We start from the raw sequence: 21,300 nt of genomic DNA, 5'->3' as shown, positions 1-21,300 counted from the left end.
GGATCTCCGTGAGTTTGAGGCCAGCCTGTTCTGTATAAGCAAGTTCCAGAACAGCCCGAGCTGTTACACAGAGGAAACCCTGTCTTGAGGTGGAGGGGAAAAGTTAGTTACTATGATCAATGGTTGTCTTATTTTTCTATACCCAAATTATATTGTATCATACTGATAATTTTAGTAATTATTTTAAAAGTAAGGATCAGCACATATAGTTTTCAGTTCTTAAACTGAGCGGTGGTGGCACACACCTTTAATCCCTGCACTTGGGAGGCAGAGGAAGGTGAATCTCTCTATGAGTTCCCGAACAGTAAGAGCTGTTACACAGAGAGACCCTGCCTTGAAAACCAGGGAAAACGTCTTAAAGGGACCTTTTATGAGAACAAGCCAGCTTTTTTCATCTTTCAAGGCAGGAAAATGTCCAGTACACTGTCGCATTGCAGCCAGCAGGGGGCAGCAACTCACCGTTAGTGAACCATCCTTGAACGGGACAGTGATTTTTCCTGAGTCCATATTTTTTTAATGAGGATGAGCTGTGGGTATCTCATAGGTAATTACTGTAATACAAACATACATAGAGATTCTCTTCCCCAACCCCCTTCCTGCTTCCTCCTCCATGCGATGATGAGGCAAAACCTTGGGTGGTCACACAGACTAGGCAGTCACTTCAGCGCTGAGATTCACTGCTAGCCCTGCAAGGACTTAAACAAAATAAAAAGTGGCAATGATTAGTTTAAAATTTTACGGATGACCCGACACAGGTGTTGGTCATTGTAGGTGAAAGTGCAGAACATCTTGAAAGGTTTTTGTTTTTTGTTTTTTGTTTTTTTCAGCTGTGATTTTACTGGCCATAGCTCTCCGTCAGTCAGCCAATCAACAACTCTTTATTGGGCAGCTGCCAGGGGCGGGCCAGGTGCTGCCCTGAAGTTGGGAAGTTCCCAGGCCTGAGTGTTGGTTACTCATAGGCCTCTCTGCCTTGTGGAACCAGTATACTGGGAGAGAAAGGCAGCAAGCGGCACGCGAGCGGAATGAATCAGATAAAGGGAAATAGAGAGGTTACAGGCGGGGAGGCATCGCGGGAGTAGTGTGTGCCGGCAGAGGCCAGAAGGTCCTGGGTCCCGTGTAGGAAAGCCATAGGGGTGGAGAAAGCCCCTGGCTGAATATGGGAGGGAAACCGGACGAACTGACTGCAGCCTTGGGCAGGGAGGAGTTGGGTGCAAAAGAGATTGGAGCATTTCCTGAGAGCCGGGCAGAGATCAGCGCTTTGGGATGCTGAGAGACTTGTTCTTTTGTTTGTTTGGGCACAGGGTCTTTCTGTGTTGCCCAAGCTGGCCTTGAGCTCTGCCTCTTGCTGCTTCTGTTCCCTCTCCTGCTGGTGTGACTGGCATGGAGCACCCACCCAGTTCCGGTCTGCCTTTAAAGGGCCATTTGACTGCTAAGTGGAGAAAAGGTGTGCCGGGCTGCCGTGAGAGAGGCTGCTTAGAAGCCACTGCGGGGGCTGGAGGGGTTGACCAGGGGTTAAGAGCACTGGTTACTCTTGCAGAGGACCTGGGTTCAGTTCCCAGCACCCACATGGCGGCTTTTATAACTCCAGTTCCAGGGGATCTGACACCCTCTTCTGACTTGCACAGACACTGCACACACTTAGTGCATAGTTATGTAAACAAGTAAACATCTACAGGCACCGCACATACGTAGGCACCGCACATACGTAGTGCGTAGATATGCAAACAAACGAAACACTCGTACACAAAAATAAAACCATAAAAGTTAAAAAAAATATTTTAAAGGAGCTGTTAACAGAATCCAGGTGGGAGTCGAGGGTCACTTCTAACTAGGAAACCCCTGGCAAAGAGTCACAATTCATTCTGGGCTCTTTTCTTGCTTTTCAGGGCTGGGGAGCTGAATATCATCGTCAGGATGTCACAAGCACCCCCTGCTGGATTGAGATTCATCTTCATGGACCACTGCAGTGGCTGGACAAGGTTTTAACTCAGATGGGCTCCCCACATAACCCCATTTCTTCAGTGTCTTAACAGTCACGTCGTCGGCTACATTTCCACAGAATAGATGCAGGCAGTGGTTCCTGCAGCCAACGGAAGCTTTTGGATGCAGATGTAAATACATATAATGTATACTATTCACATTTTATCACTATTTTTTGTGTGTGTGTGCTACTAGTTAACCCGGGACTAGTACAGTGTGGTTGAAGAAGAATGTTTTCCAGGCCAGTGCTAGAATGAGAAGCCATGTCTTTGGTGAGAGGGGAGACAGCATGTGAAGGGCATTGACCACTCTAGTCAGCTTGTCACGGTACAGAATGTCATGCCTGCTAGTGTAAACATAAAGCTGCTTACAATAAGAAAAAGAGAAAAATAAAAGAATAGTGTTTAGGAGCACTAGAGCAAAACCGAATCAAATCCACATGGTTTCAAAGCTCTCATTTTCAATGTGAATGGCAAGAAAGAAAATCAAACTCGTTCAGTGATCTGTGGGATAAACCTCAGAAACTCTATCTCTGAAGTTGGAATAGGCAAAGCCGGCTTCTGGGCCGACGTCAGCGGTACGTTTAAACAGATTGAAACTGTGATTGGAAACGGAGAAACTGTGAAGCTTAGAGTCACGTCACCGCTGCTTAAAAACAAAAGAGACTGATAAGGGGAAACAGCCTGGAGGAGCCATGACCCTGAGTGTTAGAACAGAATTCGGTCCCAAGGAGCACAGAGGGCTCCTGCTTCCAGTTAGGCTCCAGCTTCCGGTTCTCCCGGCCAGGTAGCCTTGCGGATGGCTGTGTCTGCCTGTGCAGACTATGTGCAAGCCCTGTGCAGGGACAGAGCTGTATAAGGTGGGAGGAGCATCGTGTGGCCACTCGCACTGTCCAATGTGCGCAGACTGAAGCCTCCAAGGCAGGGCACCCCTTTGCCACATCTTGCCGCCTGGTGACAAATATAATTAGTTTCAATGATTAAAACAACAGCAAAGCCTCTGGGCAATTTAGAAGCCCCTCTGGGTCATATTTATATAGTACTTAGCCTGGCACCTGTGTTGGCTGAAACACCTGGATATAACTTCCCAAGTGCAGTAGGGATGCTTCATCTGGCCTACATTTTTGAGGAGACAGAGGTAGTGAACAAGAGAGCATCTTTAGAAATGTGTATATACGTGCATATGGCTCTGTGCATGTATCCTTAAAGTCTGCTATTTCTGTCTTTGGATGATAAAGGGAAAATTTCCTTCCGATTTCATGGCATGTGCCTCGCGATGATTACCGCATTGCTTGTAAGTTTACTTCATGCCCTTTGGTGAAGCACATTCTTTAAGACGGTGTTTGTGCTTGTGAAGGATAGAGCTTCTGGAATCTGAGTTTCCTTCGTTTAATCTGTTCTACCTAGCATCAATGCATATGCATTTGTTGCTCCCATCCAATTGTATGTAAGATAGATATATGACAAGTTATACTCACAATGCCTAACTGTATCTATAAAACCTATCATATATATATCATAAATATGTATGATATATACACATCATTTCTGTCTCGCATTAAAGCCTGGGAGCCCACTTAGAGTGTAGAAAGATCCAAGCTCACTGATTCATGCAGTCTGCCTCGTGCATTTGTGTGTACCAGGTACAATGTCAGGTGCCGCGGAATCAAATGTACATCAGAGGCAGTCCCCACCTCCAGGGGGCCACAAATCTAACAGCAAGTCATTTGCCCAGACATCAGATCTCAGAACTTTTAAGATCCACACAAGCAAATTTTCTTGGGCTTGGAAAAAAAAAATGTCATCAAGTTCTTAATGATTACTCTGTTGAAATTTTATGTCTTTTCAGAACAACTAGGTAATTTATCTTTGCATAAGTGCCACTCTTATTCCTTGCCACCCCACCTCCTTGTATCCCTATATTCCTGATAGTTCCCCCAGCTTCATTTTTTGGAGAAGTCATTGCTATGGCAGATCTTTTCTGAGTAGCCACACAAGGCTACAAAGTATTTGTCCCAGATGTCCAGCAGTCCTCTTGCTCTCTTCCACAGTGGTTAAACACCCTCTGGCGATAATGTAGCTTTACTGCACTGTTCAGAGGTAGAAGCTTCCAGATGTGGTGGAGGCACACTGGGGAGGCAGAGGCAGGTGGATCTCTGTGAATTCAATGCAGCCTGGACTACACAGTGAGTCTCAAGACAAAAGGGACAGTCTGTCTCAAAACAAAAGTGGAAGCTTAAAAACAAAATTTAAAAAAATGAAACAAACCAATTGACTTCCTTGCAATATTAAGAAAGCAGACTAAATATCTAAGTGTGCCTGATTTCTTTGAGAAAGGAATCAGGACGTAGGTGCATATATACCATCAGAGAATTTAGCATTAAAGAGATGCTAGCCCTCTGCTTATGTAACATAGTCACATTTTAATTGGTTCCCCCCCTCCTTTGACTGCTAAGGGATCTAAAATATCATAATGTAATACTTAAGACTTCTTTGACCATTTGACATACAGTCCATGAAACAGACAAGCAAAAATACGCTGCGTGGTTTTGTTTTGCAGGATCAAGAGGACAGTAGGCAGGCCAGGTCCTTACCCACTGCAGACCTCGGTCCAGTTGTCCTGGGCGGGGGTCATGCAATGCAGAACTGCACCGGTCTGGTCTGCCCACAAGAGGCTGGATGCTTATCACCCTGTCTGAGTCAGTGTTTGTGTGAGCCTTCACAAAAATAAGACCTGGCTACTTTGTTTCAGCTAGGTGATAATGTTACCAGCTGCCTTTTAGCAACAATTTGGGTATTCTGTTGCATAGCCAGCAAAAGTGGCAACCTCACTAGCATTTAGAATCCTCTTTTCATTGTAGTCTAAGGATGGAGTTATCCCCATAATGACAGCAGGAAGAACAGTAGCAAAAGCATTTTATAAACATCGCCTACTGGATGTCAAGCTCCTGCTTAATTCTGAATGTGTTCCAGATATTTCATGTATATATTTAATAAAGCAAAATATTCCATGCATTCCACATCTCAGCTGCTAGGATTCAGCAGCTGAACTGTAGAGGGTGGGTAACCCTCACATATGTTAAAGATAAGTTCAAATGAGTATAGAACAGACCACCAAGAGATGCCTTTGATCCAGCAGCCTCGCTTTCTGTCTTGAAAATGCTATACACATCTGGTGGTTCATGGTAGACAATGCTGTAAATACATCTTGGGCTCGTTTTTTTTTCTTTCGAACTTTAGATAGCAATTCTATGTATGTGATCTGTGGTTCCTTAAGATGCTTAATCATAAGCTATCCTACTAGGAAAATGGGATTTTAAGACTTCATGCTGTAAAAACATTGGCGGCACTTTAAAAAAAAAGATCTTGAAGTAATCAGCATTTTATGTGTAATTTTAAGGATACCTTACTGAAATTAGGGGTGGTTGACAACCTCTCCCCAACTTAGCGCCAGGCCACAACTAAATAAACCTTTGCATGATGAAATATTGGAAGTAAAACATGAACCTAATACACATCGTCAGTTGAGCATCCTACCTTAGCGACTCAGCACTGTGCATGTTAGTCAAGGAGTGTGTATATAGTAAGAGCATTAGCAGGTGGTGCGTCAAACACCTGAATGTGTAAGGAAAACTGTCACTCAAAATCATTTATTTTTCATATGCCCTGAAATATGTCTAATTGATTAAACTGTTTTCTAAGAGAAGCTTGTACGATTGCGGATGACTTGAAGTGTTTGTGAGCTGCTTGTGTTTCCCCTGCCCAAGTTGTCCTCCTGGTTCTAACTTTTAACCGCTGTGAGCTGGTTGGGGTTCAGAAAGCCTTGGTAAGGGGCAGAGGCTACATAGTGTACAATCAGAACTGTTTTAGAACACTGGGGTGCCTTTTAAACTCGGTAATCCACACTCTTGCAGCTAAAAGTATCTTCACTTGTGGTTTTAGTGGCTTGGTATGCAAGCTAATATCCCCTCAGAAACAAACAAACAAAAAACCTAGCATTTCTAGGTAAGCCGTTCATGGAGCCTAATGAGTTAAGCCCTCCCTTCTTGCTGCTGATAAAAAAAAAAGTACCACAAGACAGAAGTATTTCAGAGTTCTGAAAGCCACAAGTCTGAAATCAGTCCCTCTGTGCCAGTGCCAAGGTGCTGGCAGGGCTGATTCTGGAGATGCTGGAGGAAATTGTATTATTTTTAAATCATGGGGGCTGGGTGCATTTCTCTTTTCTTGAAACCTCCAGCGTCTTCCATCCATCCACCATCACATCTACTTCCTTCAGGGTAAGAGCTTACTATGTCTTCTCTGATGAAGTTCACCAATTTTAAAATTTGTTATCTGGTGAAAAATAACCCTAACAACTAAGTGTATCAGTTACTCACTAGCATAAATATTGACTTGACCCACCCCAAACTCCATAGCCTTCAATCCCAACCCTTCAGTAACTGTTCAGCATTGACAGGTCTACAGGGTGGTTTTGGACTCTTAGCTGCCTTAGGCTGGCATAAAACTTACCTGGCAAGGGATGGATAGTTTATGTCACATAGCCTCAGTGGTGTCATGTGTCAGGTTATCAGACAGTATAACAGATTAGACCGTAGACCTCACCGTGCAGGCTAGGGCTTGTTACTATGGTAACTAGGTGGGAGTCTAAATATGTAAGTGTGAATGTTCAAAATGCTCAGAGGTTATCTTTAGGCTGGCACTCCATTATTTCCCGAACTAGGGTCAGGTAAAGAAAAGCCTGTTGGTGAAGAAGCTACAGAACTCATGAGTATAGAGAATGGGGGAGTGTGGATAGCTGCAGAACATCTACTCTAAAGCAAGATCCTTACAGACATTTTAAGGGATAAAAATTTCCAATATGACAGGTAATAATTAAGCTTTATTGGAAACTATCCTAATTCCTATCTAAATTCATGAATGGGTATATACTTTATTCTTAACACCTTAGAGAAAGACTCTGAAGCCCTTGATCTACTCTAGGGCTTAACAAGTATTTAAGCCATCTCCAGATTTTTAAAACATGGATCTATTCATTTTCTCTATTGATGTCACATTTTTATAACTGAAGTATAAGCTGGGCTATTTTGCTACAAAAGTTAACAAGTTCTGTCAGGGATATCCACCCTTTCGGTACTGCAACGTGACAGTCACTACAAATGTGCTGGGCAGAGTCACAGCTGCCCTAGGACATGTGTGGCCCATGGGCTCATTGAGTGCAAGGCCTGCAAGTCTACAGAAACAATAAAGCTCCATTTACTGTAAGAACAGTACCAGACAGTGAACGAATAGCCAGTGTGAAGCAACTACAGAAATAAGTACAAGAGACAAATCTAAGGTCAAAAACAGGACTTTAATGAATGATTTCGGCAAAACTTTTTTTTTTTTTCAGGTACACAGGTGTACTGCACAAAAATGAAGAAAAACATCCTTTTCCCTCTGTTTGTTGTGGTGGTGATGCAGGGACTTGAACGAGGGCCTCCACACAGGCTAGGCAAGTGCTCTAAGGCTAAGCTCACCCCCAGCCCTTGAGTACTTACTATAACAGCTGTAAGCTAACATCATGTACATTTCAGAGCTTAGGAATCAACCACACACTTCTGCAGAGTTCAGCCTGTGACACATTTTATTAACCTACTCCTGGATACACTCTTGACATTTGATTCTTCATCTTATGGTATTTTTGCCTTTTTAAAGTTTTCTTAGGAGCAAGTAAAAAAAAAATAATTCATGAATCTTTTAATAAATAAATAGTACTTAGGAATACGAGTTAAAGTAGTTCTGAAAACCACTGACAAAATGTGGAGTGTTCCTCTATTTTCAGAATCTCCTTTATGAAGCCTTGGTGGGCTGAGATATCTAAACTGACAAATTCAAGAGATGGTCTGCCTTGGAGGAGAGTGAGAGCAGCCAAGGTGCCCACTTTAGTGCACTCTCTGCAGTTTACACGACCACTCGCCTCACAGGTGTGAACACACTCAGCTCTCATGGCTCCTGTCTGAACCTGACCTTAGGCTGTCTATTGCTGCAGCTGAGGTGAATTAACGGCAAGGGAACACTTAGCTGTGGGAATAGCACAGACCCTGAAAATGTTCAGTATTCCTGGTCCCTCACCCCAGCCTGGCTATGTTTAATGTCTCTACGACAACCCCAAACACTCCGTTCCATGCCTCCGGAGAGAATCATGGTACCGGATGAATTGATATTACTATGAACCATAACTTCCACAGAAAGTAACTGCCTCATTAGCTCCAGTATGCACAACTGAAGTAGAAAAACATTAAAAAACTGTAAAGGGGACTTTTTTCAAACTCATAGCGATCTGGAAGGATTAGATGCAAAAATGCAATACTTATCTATCCCCAAATGCAAATGCACATTTATAGGAAAATATTTTTGTTAACAGCCTCTCTCTACCTCTTTTTTTTTTTTCTTTTTGAGAAAGAAGCTTGCTATGTAGCCTAGGCTGGCTCAAACTTGGGATCCTCTTGGCTCCGTCTCCCAAGTACAGGGATTCCAGGTGTGCACCACCAATGCCTGACTGTTGGGATATCACCTTTAGTATAAAGTCCATCCATCCATTATAGTAAGAGAAACCACAGTTGGTGAGCCACTCACACTGGAGCTCCTGGAAACTGCTGCTGTCTTTGCTCCAAACCTTGTTGATTTAATAGCTGCTGCTGTTTCTGTAAAAACTGGACAACTTCTGGACTTCTTAGTAATGACTTAAAGAGAAAAGAAGGAAAAGAGATTATTAATAGAATTATCATATTTTTTGTTGGTTAAGATCAGGTCTCACACCATAGCCAGGCTGGCTTTGAACTCAAGGCAACACCCCTGGCCTGAGTCTTTCAAGTGCCGGGATGTTATAATAATATAAACATACTGACCAGCCTTTTATATCTGTTGCCTCTATTTTTCCTATGTCACTTTGCAGTTTTAATTTTCAGCACTGCCTTTGTCTACATTTTTATATTGTCAAGTTAAAATCTTTACTTCACGATTCTTCAACATTATAATACCTCATTGTGGATTTTGTGATGAAATCTGAATTCAATTTTTTAAAAAATTTCTAATAATCTACCAAAAAATTATGTAGTATGAGTTAAATTCTTTCCTTCAAATTACTATCCAAATATTCCAGTATTTATCAATCGCTTCTTTCCTGAATGACTTCTGATCATTCCTACCAGTTTTACATCAGAGACCCTTATTAAATACTAGTAATTATATCTCAATTTCATTACAGTACTATTCCATATATTTAGAGTGTTTTAGAATTTCATCTTGCTCAAACATTAGTCAGTGAAGAAACAGGGCTCAGGGTGTTCCTTCCACTGCAGTCCTGGAGGAACGGGGCATCACCAGCGTGTCCAGAGGCACAGTACTGTGCACTTCTGATGGCAGTGAACCACTTCAGTCTTAAAAAGGGAAAACTGCTCCACTGAGAACAAGCAGGTTTTTTCCCTAACAGATCTGCATCTACTTTACAAGAAAACACTTACCAGTCTTTTCTGATTTAACACTTGTTCTAACAGAGTAGGCCTTGCAGGGCGATCCCCGAAAGATCCTGTTCTTTGCTTGACAATGGAGAGTATGTTGTCTGCACTTTCCTGGGGTCAATGAAAGAACATTTAACATGGTATTATAATCTACAATAATTATAGCAGGCCTTTCAGTGATAATGAACACATCTTTGGTTTTCTTCCTTTTGTTCAGTTTCTGTGAAACTTTAGGAAAGTCTCTTGGTAAGTCACAGGCAGGGTGCTGGCCATTAATTCAGAGAAAAACCCCTCCCTTCAGGCTTTCCAGACAGGGGTCTGTAGTCTCCTATGAGGTCTCAAATTGAAGATATTGGGCAGAGGGGCTTACCTGTCCGCTGTTTTCAATATAACAGAAGAATGCCAAGCGAAACCAAATTCTCTCTACGGAACAATCTAAGTCAAAACAGTCTGCCTGCTTTTGGATAAAATAAATGAATTCGGAGGCAATCTACTGCTAAAGAGATGCTGGAGACACACCGGATTCACACCCCTCAGGTGTGAAGGAGACAGTAAAATACTGCTTACAGAAGCAGGCAATACAGCTTTCTGAGTAAAGGGGCTAGAAGGGGCTGGAAATCACAGGTGTGAAGTCACCAGTACGGAGTAAACAGCAAGCTGCGACAGCAACCTTACCTGAGCCCTCAAATCCCATAAAAAACAAGCAGTGTTTACTCCCAAATATGAAAGAATCTAAATACTTAGCTTTTCCTTACGTAAGAGAATGTTGCTGAAGTTATGTGAAACGCTCTGCCCCCTGATAAAACCACGCTGTGACAATGAAGAGAGAGAAATGGGCTAAGAGTTGGATCTAGGGCCTTGCACATGCAAAGAACTTGCTTTACCTAAACAAAATGCTTTCCATGAGACCAAGCATAACATGGATCTGGCAGTGTTATCTTTATTTGGGATTTTTTTGTTTTGGTTTTTCTCTTGCCCTTTTATCTACTGGCTCCTGAGTGTCTATTAAAATATCACTTTCCCCCTTCATTATGAGATATTTAGCAAACTTCGGTTAGAAAAATCTTCCATACATACATACATGCTTTACATCTCAAAACTATAAAAGAGGATTCTAATATCACAGAAAGTAAAGAAAACATCTTCCTCTAACTCTCTCCAGTTACCCCTATTTACAGAGATGTTTGGTTTATGTGCACAATACATGGAATGCTAGAACGAACTGACTGACTTGACCCTAGTCAAGCGCACGCTGTAGGTAGGTTTAGGAAGTTAAAATCAAAATCAAATAAAAAACAAAATCAAAGACACTTGTAGTAGAAATACTTTTGATTCATCTAGGCCCAGCTTCCACAAGTGGTAGAATTCCCCTTTCAAAAGGGATGTTTGTGACAAGGGGTGTTCCTACCGTTTAGGGATTCTTTTGTTTGTTTGTTTTAAACAGCTCAAACATTTTTTTGATTTTGCTGAGTATGAGCTGAAATGCACACCAATTAGAATTTTCACCTACCCAAAATAAAATCTGAAGAAGCACTGATAGGGCATTGTTTTAAGGCCAACAAACAAAATAGCCAAAACTTAAGCGAGGTGAATAACGGGCCCAAGTCCATAGCGCTAGCAGCAGAACCCCAATTGCGGAGTACACTTGCTTTTACTCTCCCATGCGAGTCACATCAAGCAACCCCAAAGTGTTTCGTGACCTAGCACCCCACTAATAATCCAACTTTTCGGGGGGGGCGGGGTTAAGAAAAGGATAGGGGCACTGAAGGTACTGACAACCAAGGACAGGGTAAGTAAACAGGCATGATGCCCCATGGTAGAGAGTAGAAATGGGTTAATGACAAGAGGAGCAGATCACCTCCAAAGTGCCATCATCAGCTGGGGGTCTCGCTGTCTGCTCACTTACCCCCCGCCCCGGGAGTGGAAGATGAGCCCAGCCCCCTTGGGAGCAGGCGGGGGAGACCCTGCATTTGTGTAGATAGTGGAGTGGCACCCACCTGCCCTGGCCCGGGACCCGAGGCGCATACCTCCAGCTTGACATTGCCTGCGCTGGCCGCCGAGGCGCCACCGGAGCCCAGGGCCTGATCGCTCTTCTTCTTCTTGTACTTGTCCTTGTACATCTTGTTGCGGTGCTTCTTGCACATCCAGGGCTTGCGCTGCTTGGCTACCTGGCTGGTGGTCTCGCGGCAGCCCTCGTAGGTGCAGGTCTTGGAGCCCCTCCTGCGCGCCCCGCTGCCGCCCTCGGCACCCTCGTCCTCCAGCTCCTCGGGGCTGGCCGCACTCTCGCCGCCGCCCGCGGGGTCCGAAGTGTCCAGTAGGTCGGCGTCGTCGTCCCCCGCCTCGTCCTCGGCATCCGCCGCCGCCTCGCTCCCCGCCGGGCCCGGCCTTAGCGCGCCATCCGCCGCCGCCTCGTCCTGCCGCATCACTAGTACCGTCACCGGAGGGGCCGTCCCGGGACCAGCGGCGCCGGGCCCCGAACCCTCGGACACAGCCTGCGCCTCCGTGATGCCGCCAGAGCTCCGGGTCCGCCGCCGCGGCCCGTCAGCACCTGAGGAACACAACCGTATCTCACCAGCCACCGGTGAAACGTCCGGAACCGGGAGCCTCCGGCAACCCACTGCGCCTGCGCCAGGAGAGTGTCAGCAAGAGGGCGCTTCTGGGCTCCGTGGGCGGGGCTGAGCAGCTGCCAGGCAGCACCGATTACGCCTGCGCGGTGGCGTCCTCTCGAGACCCGTAGTACTCGGGCGACTGGGTTAAGTGGCCCGGTGGGCGCCGACTGCGCCTGCGCGGCTGGCGTTCGCTAGAGGGCGCTAGGCTGCCAGGCGGGACTGAGCGGATGCCAGAGCACCGACTGCGCCTGCGCAGCTGCCGACAGCTCCCCCTCCGGGGCTTCCCCCAGCTCGGAAGGCGGGAGACCAAGGCGGTTGCCCCGGGTATCTGTACAGCGCCGGGAGACGCTCTCTGCCAAGCCACCGTCGCTAAGGTGCTCAAAGAACTACCCTCCTGGAACACCTCCGGGTAAATCAAGAAGGTTCCCGAGGGTCACCAAGAGGAGTTGGGGGACAACTAGAAGAGAAAGCGGTTTAGCTCACGCACCCCAGCCAAGCCCCGTCCTGAAAACAAGTCCCGAACGTGGAGGAAAGTTTGCTGCCAGGCTCACGTTCAGCCAGATTTCCTATCCAGTCCTGACCCCCACCCCCCGCCCCGTCTTTGCTGACACCTTCCCAGTGGTGGGATCGCTGGATCCTGTGACAGTTCTAGTTTTCTTTCCCCCACAAACTCCACGCTGACTTCCATGGTGGGTGCCCAGATTGGCGTGCACACCAGCCGTGTGCGAGGGGTCCCTTCTCTCCACTTCCTCACCTCTGCTGCTGATCTTGTCTCTGATAATAACCACTCTGGGATGAATTAAAACTGTGACTTTGCACTTCAAGACTAGTCATATATATTTTTACACACACCTATCGACTTCGTATCTTCCTTTATGAACTGTTATATCGCCATTTCAATTGGATTGTTAGGTATCTTTTTGGGTTTTTTTTACTTATATCTTCATTATATTTATGTGAATTCCTTAAATATCCTGGGTGTTAATTATCGTCAGCTATTGTTCGCAAATATTTTCTCCGATTCTGGAGATTGCCTGTTCTCAGCCGCAGTTTTGTAGTTGGGTACCCATCCATTTCTCTCTCTTTTTTTTTTCATTTCTTGTGTTTCTGGGGTGTTTAATCGAATTAGGTCTTTGCCCATTCCAATATCTGAGAACATTTGCCCACATTTGAACATTTGGTTCACAGTTTTAGGTCTTATATTTCAACCTTCAATCCCCTTTATGCTGATTTTTGTAAATAGTGTGTGTGTGTGGGGTTAGTTTAAGTCTTTTCTTTCTTTTTAATATCGACAATCCAACAATGAACTTTATTTAAGAATGAGCATAATATAAAAATATACTTATAAAAATATGTGCGTTTGACTTAAGTCTTTTGCTTGCAGCTATCCACTTTTCCTGGGGCTACTTAATGAAGTGTGTGTTCTTAGAACCTTTGTTGAAGATTATTTCTGTTAATTCATAGGTACTTGTAGATTCTTTTCCACTGGTCTATGTGTCTGTTTTTATGACAATATCGTATATTTATTAATTCCTCCTGCCCCCAGGGTATCTCTGTGTTGCCCTGTCTGAGTCTGAAACTCTCTATGTAGATCAGGCTGGCTTCGAACTCATAGACATCTGCTTGCCTCTGCCTCCCTAGTGATGGGATTAGAAGCATGAGTCATCACACCTGGTGGTATAACTTGCTCATTTGATTACTACAGTTTTGTAGTGTATTTTGCTTTCTGCTTTGTTCCTTTTGGTCATGATGGCTTTGGTTATTTAGATTTTTTTTGTGGCATTATTTAATTTTAGGATTTCCTTTTTCATTCACCAAATATTGTTTCTAGCATTTTGATAAAAATTTTGATAAAAATTGATAAAAAACTGTATTGAATCTGTAGTTATTTTGGGCAGTGTGAATATTTAAATAATATTGATTTTTGCAATCCATAAATATAGGATGACTTCCCATTTGTATGTGTATGTGTCCCCTCCTAAATTATTTCAGGTGTATTTATAGTTTTCATTGAGAAAATTTCTCGTTACTTTGCATAAATTTTGTTTTATAGCTACTATAAATTGTTTTCTTTATTTTTCAGATACTTCATTATTGGTATATAGCAACCCTACTGAGTTTGAATGTTGTGTTTTGAAGCTTTGCTGAATTTGTGTGTTATCTTTAATAGTTTGGGGCTACTTTCTGTAGCATGAAGGGCCGGCTTGTTGGGGTTTCTGTCCTGCCCAGTACCCCACAGCAGGCATATCCCAAAGAAAATCACACACAGGACTCTATAAGGTTATAAACTGATTGGCCCATTAGGTCAGGCTTCTTATTAGTCCTTGTAACTTATATTAATCCATTATCATTATCTATGTTAGCCACACGGCTCAGTACTTTCTCAGCGTGGCAGCTCACATGTTGCCTCTTCAGTGGTCTGGGAAGAAATGGCGGAGGGAGCTTCCTGCTTCCCAGAATACTCCCAGTCTCTTTGCTCCACCCCTACTTCCTGTCTGGCTTTCCCGCCTATACTGCCTGCCTGGACAATCAGCGTTTTATTAAAGTATGATTGACAGAATACAGACAATTCTCCTGCACCAACTTTCTACATATGAGATCATACCAGATCATACAATCTGTAAATAGTGACTGTTCAACTTCCTTCTTTACAATTTCATACACTTTATCTTTTTTTCTTTCTTGATTACCCTGTTTAGGATTTTCAGTACTGTGCTGAATACAAGTGGTCAAAGTGAGCATCCTAGCTTATGTAAATCTTAGCAAACTTTTGGCTTTCTCCCTACTAAATATGTTAGCTGCTACTTTGCCATGATCTTTATTGTGCTGACATTTGTTCACACCATATATCGGCTAAGAATTTTTATCATGAAGGGATATTGCATTTTATAAAATACCCTTTCTACATCTATTGATATATTCTGTCCTTATCAGTTTGTTAATGTTTTATTATGTGTGTGTGTGTGTGTGTGTGTGTGTGTGTGTGCCTGTGTCTGAGTGTGGGTGTGTATGCATGTATGTCCACAGAGATGTGAACACCGGAGAACAACCTGGACTGTTGTTCCTCAGGTGTCCTCCCATCCACTATTTGTTTGTTTGTTTTTGCTCCAAGTTCAGGGCTTCTCACTCTGCCAGAACTTGCCAAATGCCCTAGACTAGATAGCCAATGAGCCTCAGGAGTCTACCTGTATTTGCCTTCCCTGCGCTGGGATTACAAGTGCTTTGTTAAGCAATGTGAGCGCGTGCATGCGTGTGTGTGTGTGGTGACCAGGGGTCAGCATGCTGCCTTTCATTATTGCTTTCACCTTTATCTTTTTGAGAGACTGTCTCTCACTGAACTCAGAGCTCATTGATTAGTTAGGTAAACTATTTGGCCCTTTGTGGAAATTCAACCATCAAACCTTCCCTATTCTTAGGGTTACAGGCATGGGTTACATTCCTGGCTTCCATATGGCTGCTGGGAATAGAATTCTGGTCCTCATTCTTGCAAGGCAGCATTTTACCCAGTAAGCTATCGCCCCAGTTCTCGGCTTTTTTTTTTTTTAGCGAGGTCTGGGGGATCTAATTCAGATCATCATGCTTATAGGGTGAGTTCTTGACCAACTAGGCCACTTCTTCATCCTTTTGCCAAAGATTTTTGCTTTTGTCCAAGGTAAAACTTTGTTTTATCCATCCTTTTGGCCTCTATGCACATAGTTTTCATTCTGGATAATAGACTTATTCTAGTATTATTACAAAAAAAAGTTTTCTTATTTACTGCCATTTTTGTAATAGGCCTTACCCCCAGACCTTAGCACAGCTGACTCCGTGATGGAAGTGCCATTTAGGCTATAAAACTCAGCAGGAAGACAACACCACCTGCCAAAACTAAAACAAAGACCTAATTCATCAAAGTCCATAGTTCTGGGAAACTCGCAAAAAGTACCAACCTTGCCTTTTAGCTTCTGTAGTTCTGCTTCTGACTAACTCTTCTTGTTAACGGAACTCTGTGAACCCAGAATATGGCTTTTGTGCTTCAGAGTCCACCCTGAGAAAGGCTCAGGGCTGCACTGGGATGTCAAACACTTAGCGTATTTGCCAGATGGCTAATAGAGACTTTTTATTGGCTTAAACCCATGTCCGAACAGTCTTCTCTGGTGAATACATCACAACATTGTCATCTGGCTTTGATATCTGAGTAATTCTAGTTTTGAATGATTCAATTTTTAAGAATAATCAGTATTCACTATTTGTTTGTTTGTTTGTTTTGGTTTCTCGAGATGGGGTTTCTCTTTAGCTTTGGAGTCTGTCCTGGAACTAGCTCTTGTAGACCAGGTTGGCCTTGAACTCACAGAGATCCACCTGTCTCTGCCTCCCAAGTGCTGGGATTAAAGGTGTGTGCCAGTACTGCCCGGCTATGGTATTCACTATTATTCAATTATTTTGTTGTTGCTGGCCAATCTCATCACTTTTTATTGCTCTATAGATATTCCAGTTTTTCATGATTCAAGCTTCAGAAGATGTATATGTCTAGAAATCGGTCCATTTGTTATCTCCTAGGCTATCAGTTTATTGTCAGTTGTTCATAATATTCTATAATAATCCTGTGTAGTTCTGCGATGCCATTTCTAATGCTTCTCTCATCTCTGATTTTAAATCTTATTTTTTTCCAACTCAGTCTTAGTTGTCAATTTTGTTTCAGCCTGTTGTTTTTAAAGTTTCATTTCCACGGCCATAAAGTTCATTCATTGTAAATTTGCAGTATAAAGAAAAAACACATTGATAAAATTGGCTTAAATTGCCTCTAAGCTAAGGTTTAAATATAAATAGACTATCCCAAACTCACAATGGTTTGTCTTAAGGGTTTTTAAATTTGCGATGTTTTTCCTTGGATCTTTGAAACTTTATTTCTGAAGTTCCCTATGTCAAGCATAGCTTACATTCTTTAAATTTGTTAATCTTTGCTTTGGTATAGAGGTGCTGGTCATGAACTTTGCAATAGAGAAAAAACAATGTAAAGAATGATAACATTTTTGGTTAATTATGACACAGTGTTCTGATAAGAGGACCTTGGAGCTGGGTGGTATGTGGGAGTGGGACAGGAAAGTAGTAAGTTCGAGGCCATCCTGAGTCCCTTGCCTCAAAACAAATAATAGAAAAATATACCCCCCAAAGGACAACAAAAAGGAATATCTCAAGTTACATATCCTCCTAAAATTCCCACAAGACATTGATTTCATACATATTTCTATAACTTAAAAGCACACTTTTGGATAAGTAGCAGTGAATGAATAGTTTGGGGAGATACATAGGTAAGAGGCTTTGGGGAGATTTAGCTAGACCTCTGCAAACTGTGAATAGCTTAATTAAATGCAACAAGAATAAGTCACCAAAACCAAACACACAGTCGTAAAACAGAAATTTTATAATGCATGTTCTCTATAACACATAAATTGAAATACAAGCTACTTGAAGTTCAGTAAGACGTCTGTTTCTTGTGTTGGTGATTTAATATTCTGCTACCAAGACTTTTAAAGTTAGTTTAAAAGTCATGTTTGTCACTGGAGTGCTCCATGACATTGGCAGTAACACACGGAGACTGTTCTTGTCTGTGTGTCAAGAGATGCTGGTGGCATAGAACTCTTTTTCAAAGAAGTGCGTGGGACAAGCTTAGCTGGGTCTCAGATCTTCTTAATTAAACGGATTAATTTTTCTTTCCCCTCAGTATCCTTTCCAAGATTAATTAACTTTTAAGACTTAATTAGCTTTTGTTGAGAATGCTGGCTAGCATGTCTCACATTTGTTCAAAACCGTTCGGTCTGTTAGTGTCAACTGTTCACCGTAACATCCAAATGGGGGCAGTATGTTTCTGCGTCAGTTTGGCTCAGTCTAGCCTTCCTTTAGATGCTAGCAAGATTATGCTGTGAAACTGAAAAATCTGAAGGTACTTGGGGAACAAGCATTTTCCCCTACAGTTCATAGAATTCTTAATGTACTCCTCTTCAAGCTGATAGTATTAAGAGGTAGACCTATAGGTGATGATCAGGTAATAAAGGTGGAGTTCTCACGGCCACAACTAATGTCCCAAGAAAAGATATTCCAGGGCCTGAGGAAATGGCTCAGTTGGTGAAGGGCTCGCAATACTTGCATGAGTGACTCAGCACTCCTGTTAAAAGCTGGGTTTGACGTGTGTCTGTCACCTCAGTGCTTGGGCTACAGAGACAGATGGATTCCTGGAGTTTAATTGGTCAGCTAGCCTTGCTGAATTCATGAATTCTAGGTTCAGTGAGAGACCTCTGGCCACATGCATGCACATATACCATGCACATATACCATACACACATATGTCACCCACGCATATAGCATGCACATACACAGATTCTAGAAACATTCCTTGCTCCTTCTATCCTGTGGATCTAATAGAAAGAAGGCAGCCCTTTATGTGCTAGGGAAGAGGCTTTCAGTAAACAGTCTACTGGGAGCTTAATCTGAGACTTGCCAGCCTCTAGAACTGTGAGGAACACGTGGTTATTACCTACTTATAAACAATCTCTATAAGATGGTATTCTCTTATAGCAGCCTAAATAGGGTAACAAAGTTACTTTTAAAACATTACACTTGTAAAGCTATGAAATTTTATTTTACTGTAATGTGATTGATCCCCTTTCCTTAAAATGCAGAGTAAGCGTGCCTTTCCAATGGAGAGATAGGGCTGTCACCTTCTTAGTCAGTATAGCCTTAACAGGAGGAGAGAACGCAGACTCCAATTGAGAAATGTGAAATTTTACAAAGTGGGGCATTATACATGATGATGTGTGCCAAAAGCGGGTAGCATGAATTTGATTAATTCTATAGAACTCATTTCCTGTTTACAGAGACACCGGGAGTCCAGTATTAAAATCACAAGATGTGGGAGCAATTAGAAAAAAATCCCATATGTGTAAATAATAAAAGACAGATGGTATTAGATAATTATACTGAATTTTCAAAGGTGTATTAATCATATCTGGCTATGGAAGAAATTGTCCTAAAATTTATAAGACTCATAATTGACAACTTGAGCATTTGTTTATATGATAACTACATTTGACTGAGATACTTTAGCTCACATGCACACACACCATGAGCACACATACATGAACAGACACACATATGAACACACACAGGAATGCACACACATATGCAAACAGTTATGATACAGAATTTATAAATGTTGAATCAAGACATATGGGTACTCATTGCCATGTTTTTAAAAACATTTGTATGCATTTAAAAATATATGTATGAATAAAGGCATATATTAAAATAATTACATATGTGTAAAGAGGGAGGACTTAGTCAATTATTCTTGAAAGATATATTTTTATTGTCTTTTAATTTTTAAAATTTGATTTTTTTCATTGATTACATTTTTAAAAGTCATACAAGTTCATAGTGTAAACCAAATTCTTTTTTATGTATTTAATTTTAAAGATTTATTTTTTAATATTATGTGTATGAGTGTTTGTCTGAATGTATGTCTGTGCACCTTGTACATGCCTGGTGTTCATAGAAGTCAGAAGAGGGCGCCAGAGTCCCTGAGACTAGAGTAACAGATGATTGTGAGCCACTATGTGGATGTGGGGAATCAGACTTGGGTCCTCTGGAAGGGTAACCAGTGCTCTTAACCGTTGAGCCATCTCTTTAGCCCCTGCAACACTTTTGAATAAAAAAAAATTAAAATAAATTTTAAAAGAAGAAATAAATGTTTGTGCTCAGCCTACTTTTCCCTTTTCTTACAGTCCAGGATACTGGCCTAGGGAATGGTGCCACTCACAGTGAGTGGGTGGGACTTCCTGCCCCCGTTAACATATAACATAATTAAGGTGATCTCTGATAGGCACGTCCAGAGGCCATCTCCTAGCTGACTCGAGATATCATTGAGTTGACACTTCAGATTAACCATCCCAACTCATCTATTTTGTCAACGTGACATCCAGATACACCATTTAAACCACAATGTTCTGTCAAGGTGTCACATTCTTACAGTGTAGAACACAATCCAGTTTCCGAAGTCCTCATAGTCTTTAACAGTTCCAGCAGTTTCAAAGTCCTTGTGATTAATCTGAGATACAAGGCTGGATCTTAGCTGTGGACATCTGTAAAATAAAAATCAAGTTATATCCTTCCAACATGAAATAGGTAGAGAATAAACACCTGTTTCAAAATGGAAGGATTGGGGTGCAGCAAGAAATTTTTGGACCTAAGACTAAATCCAGTCAGTGAAACACTAAATCCTGCAGTTCTGAGTCCAGCATCTGAAGCTTGTGATGAAGATGATTGGCCTCCAAGGCAGAGCATCCCTTGCTTCCCTGGCTCTGCCACCTGAAGTCCCTGTAGCCTCCCTTTATTTCAGTTCCACTCCGGGCCTGCAACTTTCCTCTGTAGATGACCCTAAGTCTATCATCTCCAATATGCTGAGGTCTCCACTGCAGCTGGGGTTCCCTTTTACATCGCCTTGCAGGAACTTCAGTGCTGACACACACACTCCATAGCTGCTTTGTTTATTCCATCAGTTTTGCAGCTTTTATGCATATATAACCAGTTCCTTTTGGGTGGTACTGGGAAGCTCAGCTGTCCACTTGAGATATGGCTCACAGTGGTGTCCATTTCTATGTGTTGAGCTTGGGAACACATTCTCCTAGGCAGTTGCTTCTGAGGAGCTGTGGAACCCTTCTGCTTAGGCTTTTGTCCCTCAAATGAACTTGGATCTTCACAAGATGGAGCCTCTGACAGGTAGTGTTGCCTTCAGGATACCTCTCAGATTAAAAACTCTACACAGGAAAATTGGGTTTGGGGTGTGTGTGTATACATGTGTATATGCATGTGTATGTATACACATGTGTTTCTCTGTGTGTACATATATGATGTATGTGTGTGTTTCTGAATAAGGAACCATCACATCAAGATCTGAGTTGTAGAAATGAATGAATAAGGACTGGAGATGTAACTTTAATGCCTAGTGTTGGGTCCACAGGGGTTGCGCAAAGATGAGGACAGATCCCCGAAGTCTAGTAAACTAGAAGCAAACTTTATTCCAGGAAAAAAATTTAAAAAAATAAATTTCCATGGGGCACAGAAAAGCCTATCTGCTAGCTGAGACCACAGCCAGAGATGGACTTATAAGGCTGTGGCAAAGGCAGGTTTCTGAACTCTTTTTATAACAAAAAGCAACAAGCATTAGGCAATAACAAA

At 42.5% G+C, this 21,300-nt stretch overlaps 2 protein-coding genes across 5 annotated transcripts in view; one reads left to right on the top strand and one right to left on the bottom strand.

The window, feature by feature from the left end:
* Positions 1–5,685, top strand: part of Smad9 (SMAD family member 9) — a 40,959-nt gene extending 35,274 nt beyond the window's left edge. For both annotated transcript variants that reach the window (XM_048424683.3, XM_085682546.2), the window contains one exon: positions 1,887–5,685. In XM_048424683.3, the coding sequence (XP_048280640.1) occupies positions 1,887–2,030 (144 nt within the window). In that variant the 3' untranslated portion in view covers positions 2,031–5,685. The remainder of the gene's footprint in view (positions 1–1,886) is intronic.
* A 2,583-nt stretch (positions 5,686–8,268) lies between these two features.
* Rfxap (regulatory factor X associated protein) lies at positions 8,269–12,111 on the bottom strand. Of its 3 annotated transcripts, XM_085682547.2 has the most exons (4): positions 11,506–12,111; positions 10,234–10,288; positions 9,482–9,589; positions 8,269–8,701 (listed from the first exon to the last, which is right to left on the bottom strand). In XM_085682547.2, the coding sequence occupies exons 1-4, from the start codon at positions 11,899–11,901 to the stop codon at positions 8,535–8,537; spliced, it is 726 nt and encodes a 241-aa protein (XP_085538673.1). In that variant the 5' UTR covers positions 11,902–12,111; the 3' UTR covers positions 8,269–8,534. The 3 variants fall into 3 exon arrangements, with proteins under 3 accessions (XP_085538673.1, XP_085538674.1, XP_085538675.1); XM_085682548.2 differs by lacking the exon at positions 10,234–10,288 and having other exon boundaries at positions 11,476–12,111; XM_085682549.2 differs by lacking the exon at positions 10,234–10,288 and having other exon boundaries at positions 11,506–12,110.
* Positions 12,112–21,300: the final 9,189 nt, after the last annotated feature.

The sequence above is a fragment of the Myodes glareolus genome, chromosome 20 (genome assembly GCF_982192425.1).
Source record: "Myodes glareolus chromosome 20, mMyoGla1.1, whole genome shotgun sequence".
Lineage (NCBI taxonomy): Eukaryota > Metazoa > Chordata > Mammalia > Rodentia > Cricetidae > Myodes > Myodes glareolus.
The sequence above is the reverse complement of the archived record's forward strand: the minus strand, read 5'-3'. Positions and strand labels throughout refer to the sequence as shown.

What these genes read in the sequence shown, in the direction of transcription:
- Rfxap (XM_085682547.2), bottom strand. Translation starts at nt 11,901, where the DNA reads ATGCGGCAGGACGAGGCGGCGGCGGATGGCGCGCTAAGGCCGGGCCCG. An exon ending in CAGGCAATGTCAAGCTGGAG is followed by an intron (nt 10,289 to 11,505) that starts GTATGCGCCTCG and finishes TCATTGTCACAG; the next exon opens with CGTGGTTTTATCAGGGGGCA. An exon ending in TGTTAAATCAGAAAAGACTG is followed by an intron (nt 8,702 to 9,481) that starts GTAAGTGTTTTC and finishes TTTCTCTTTAAG; the next exon opens with TCATTACTAAGAAGTCCAGA.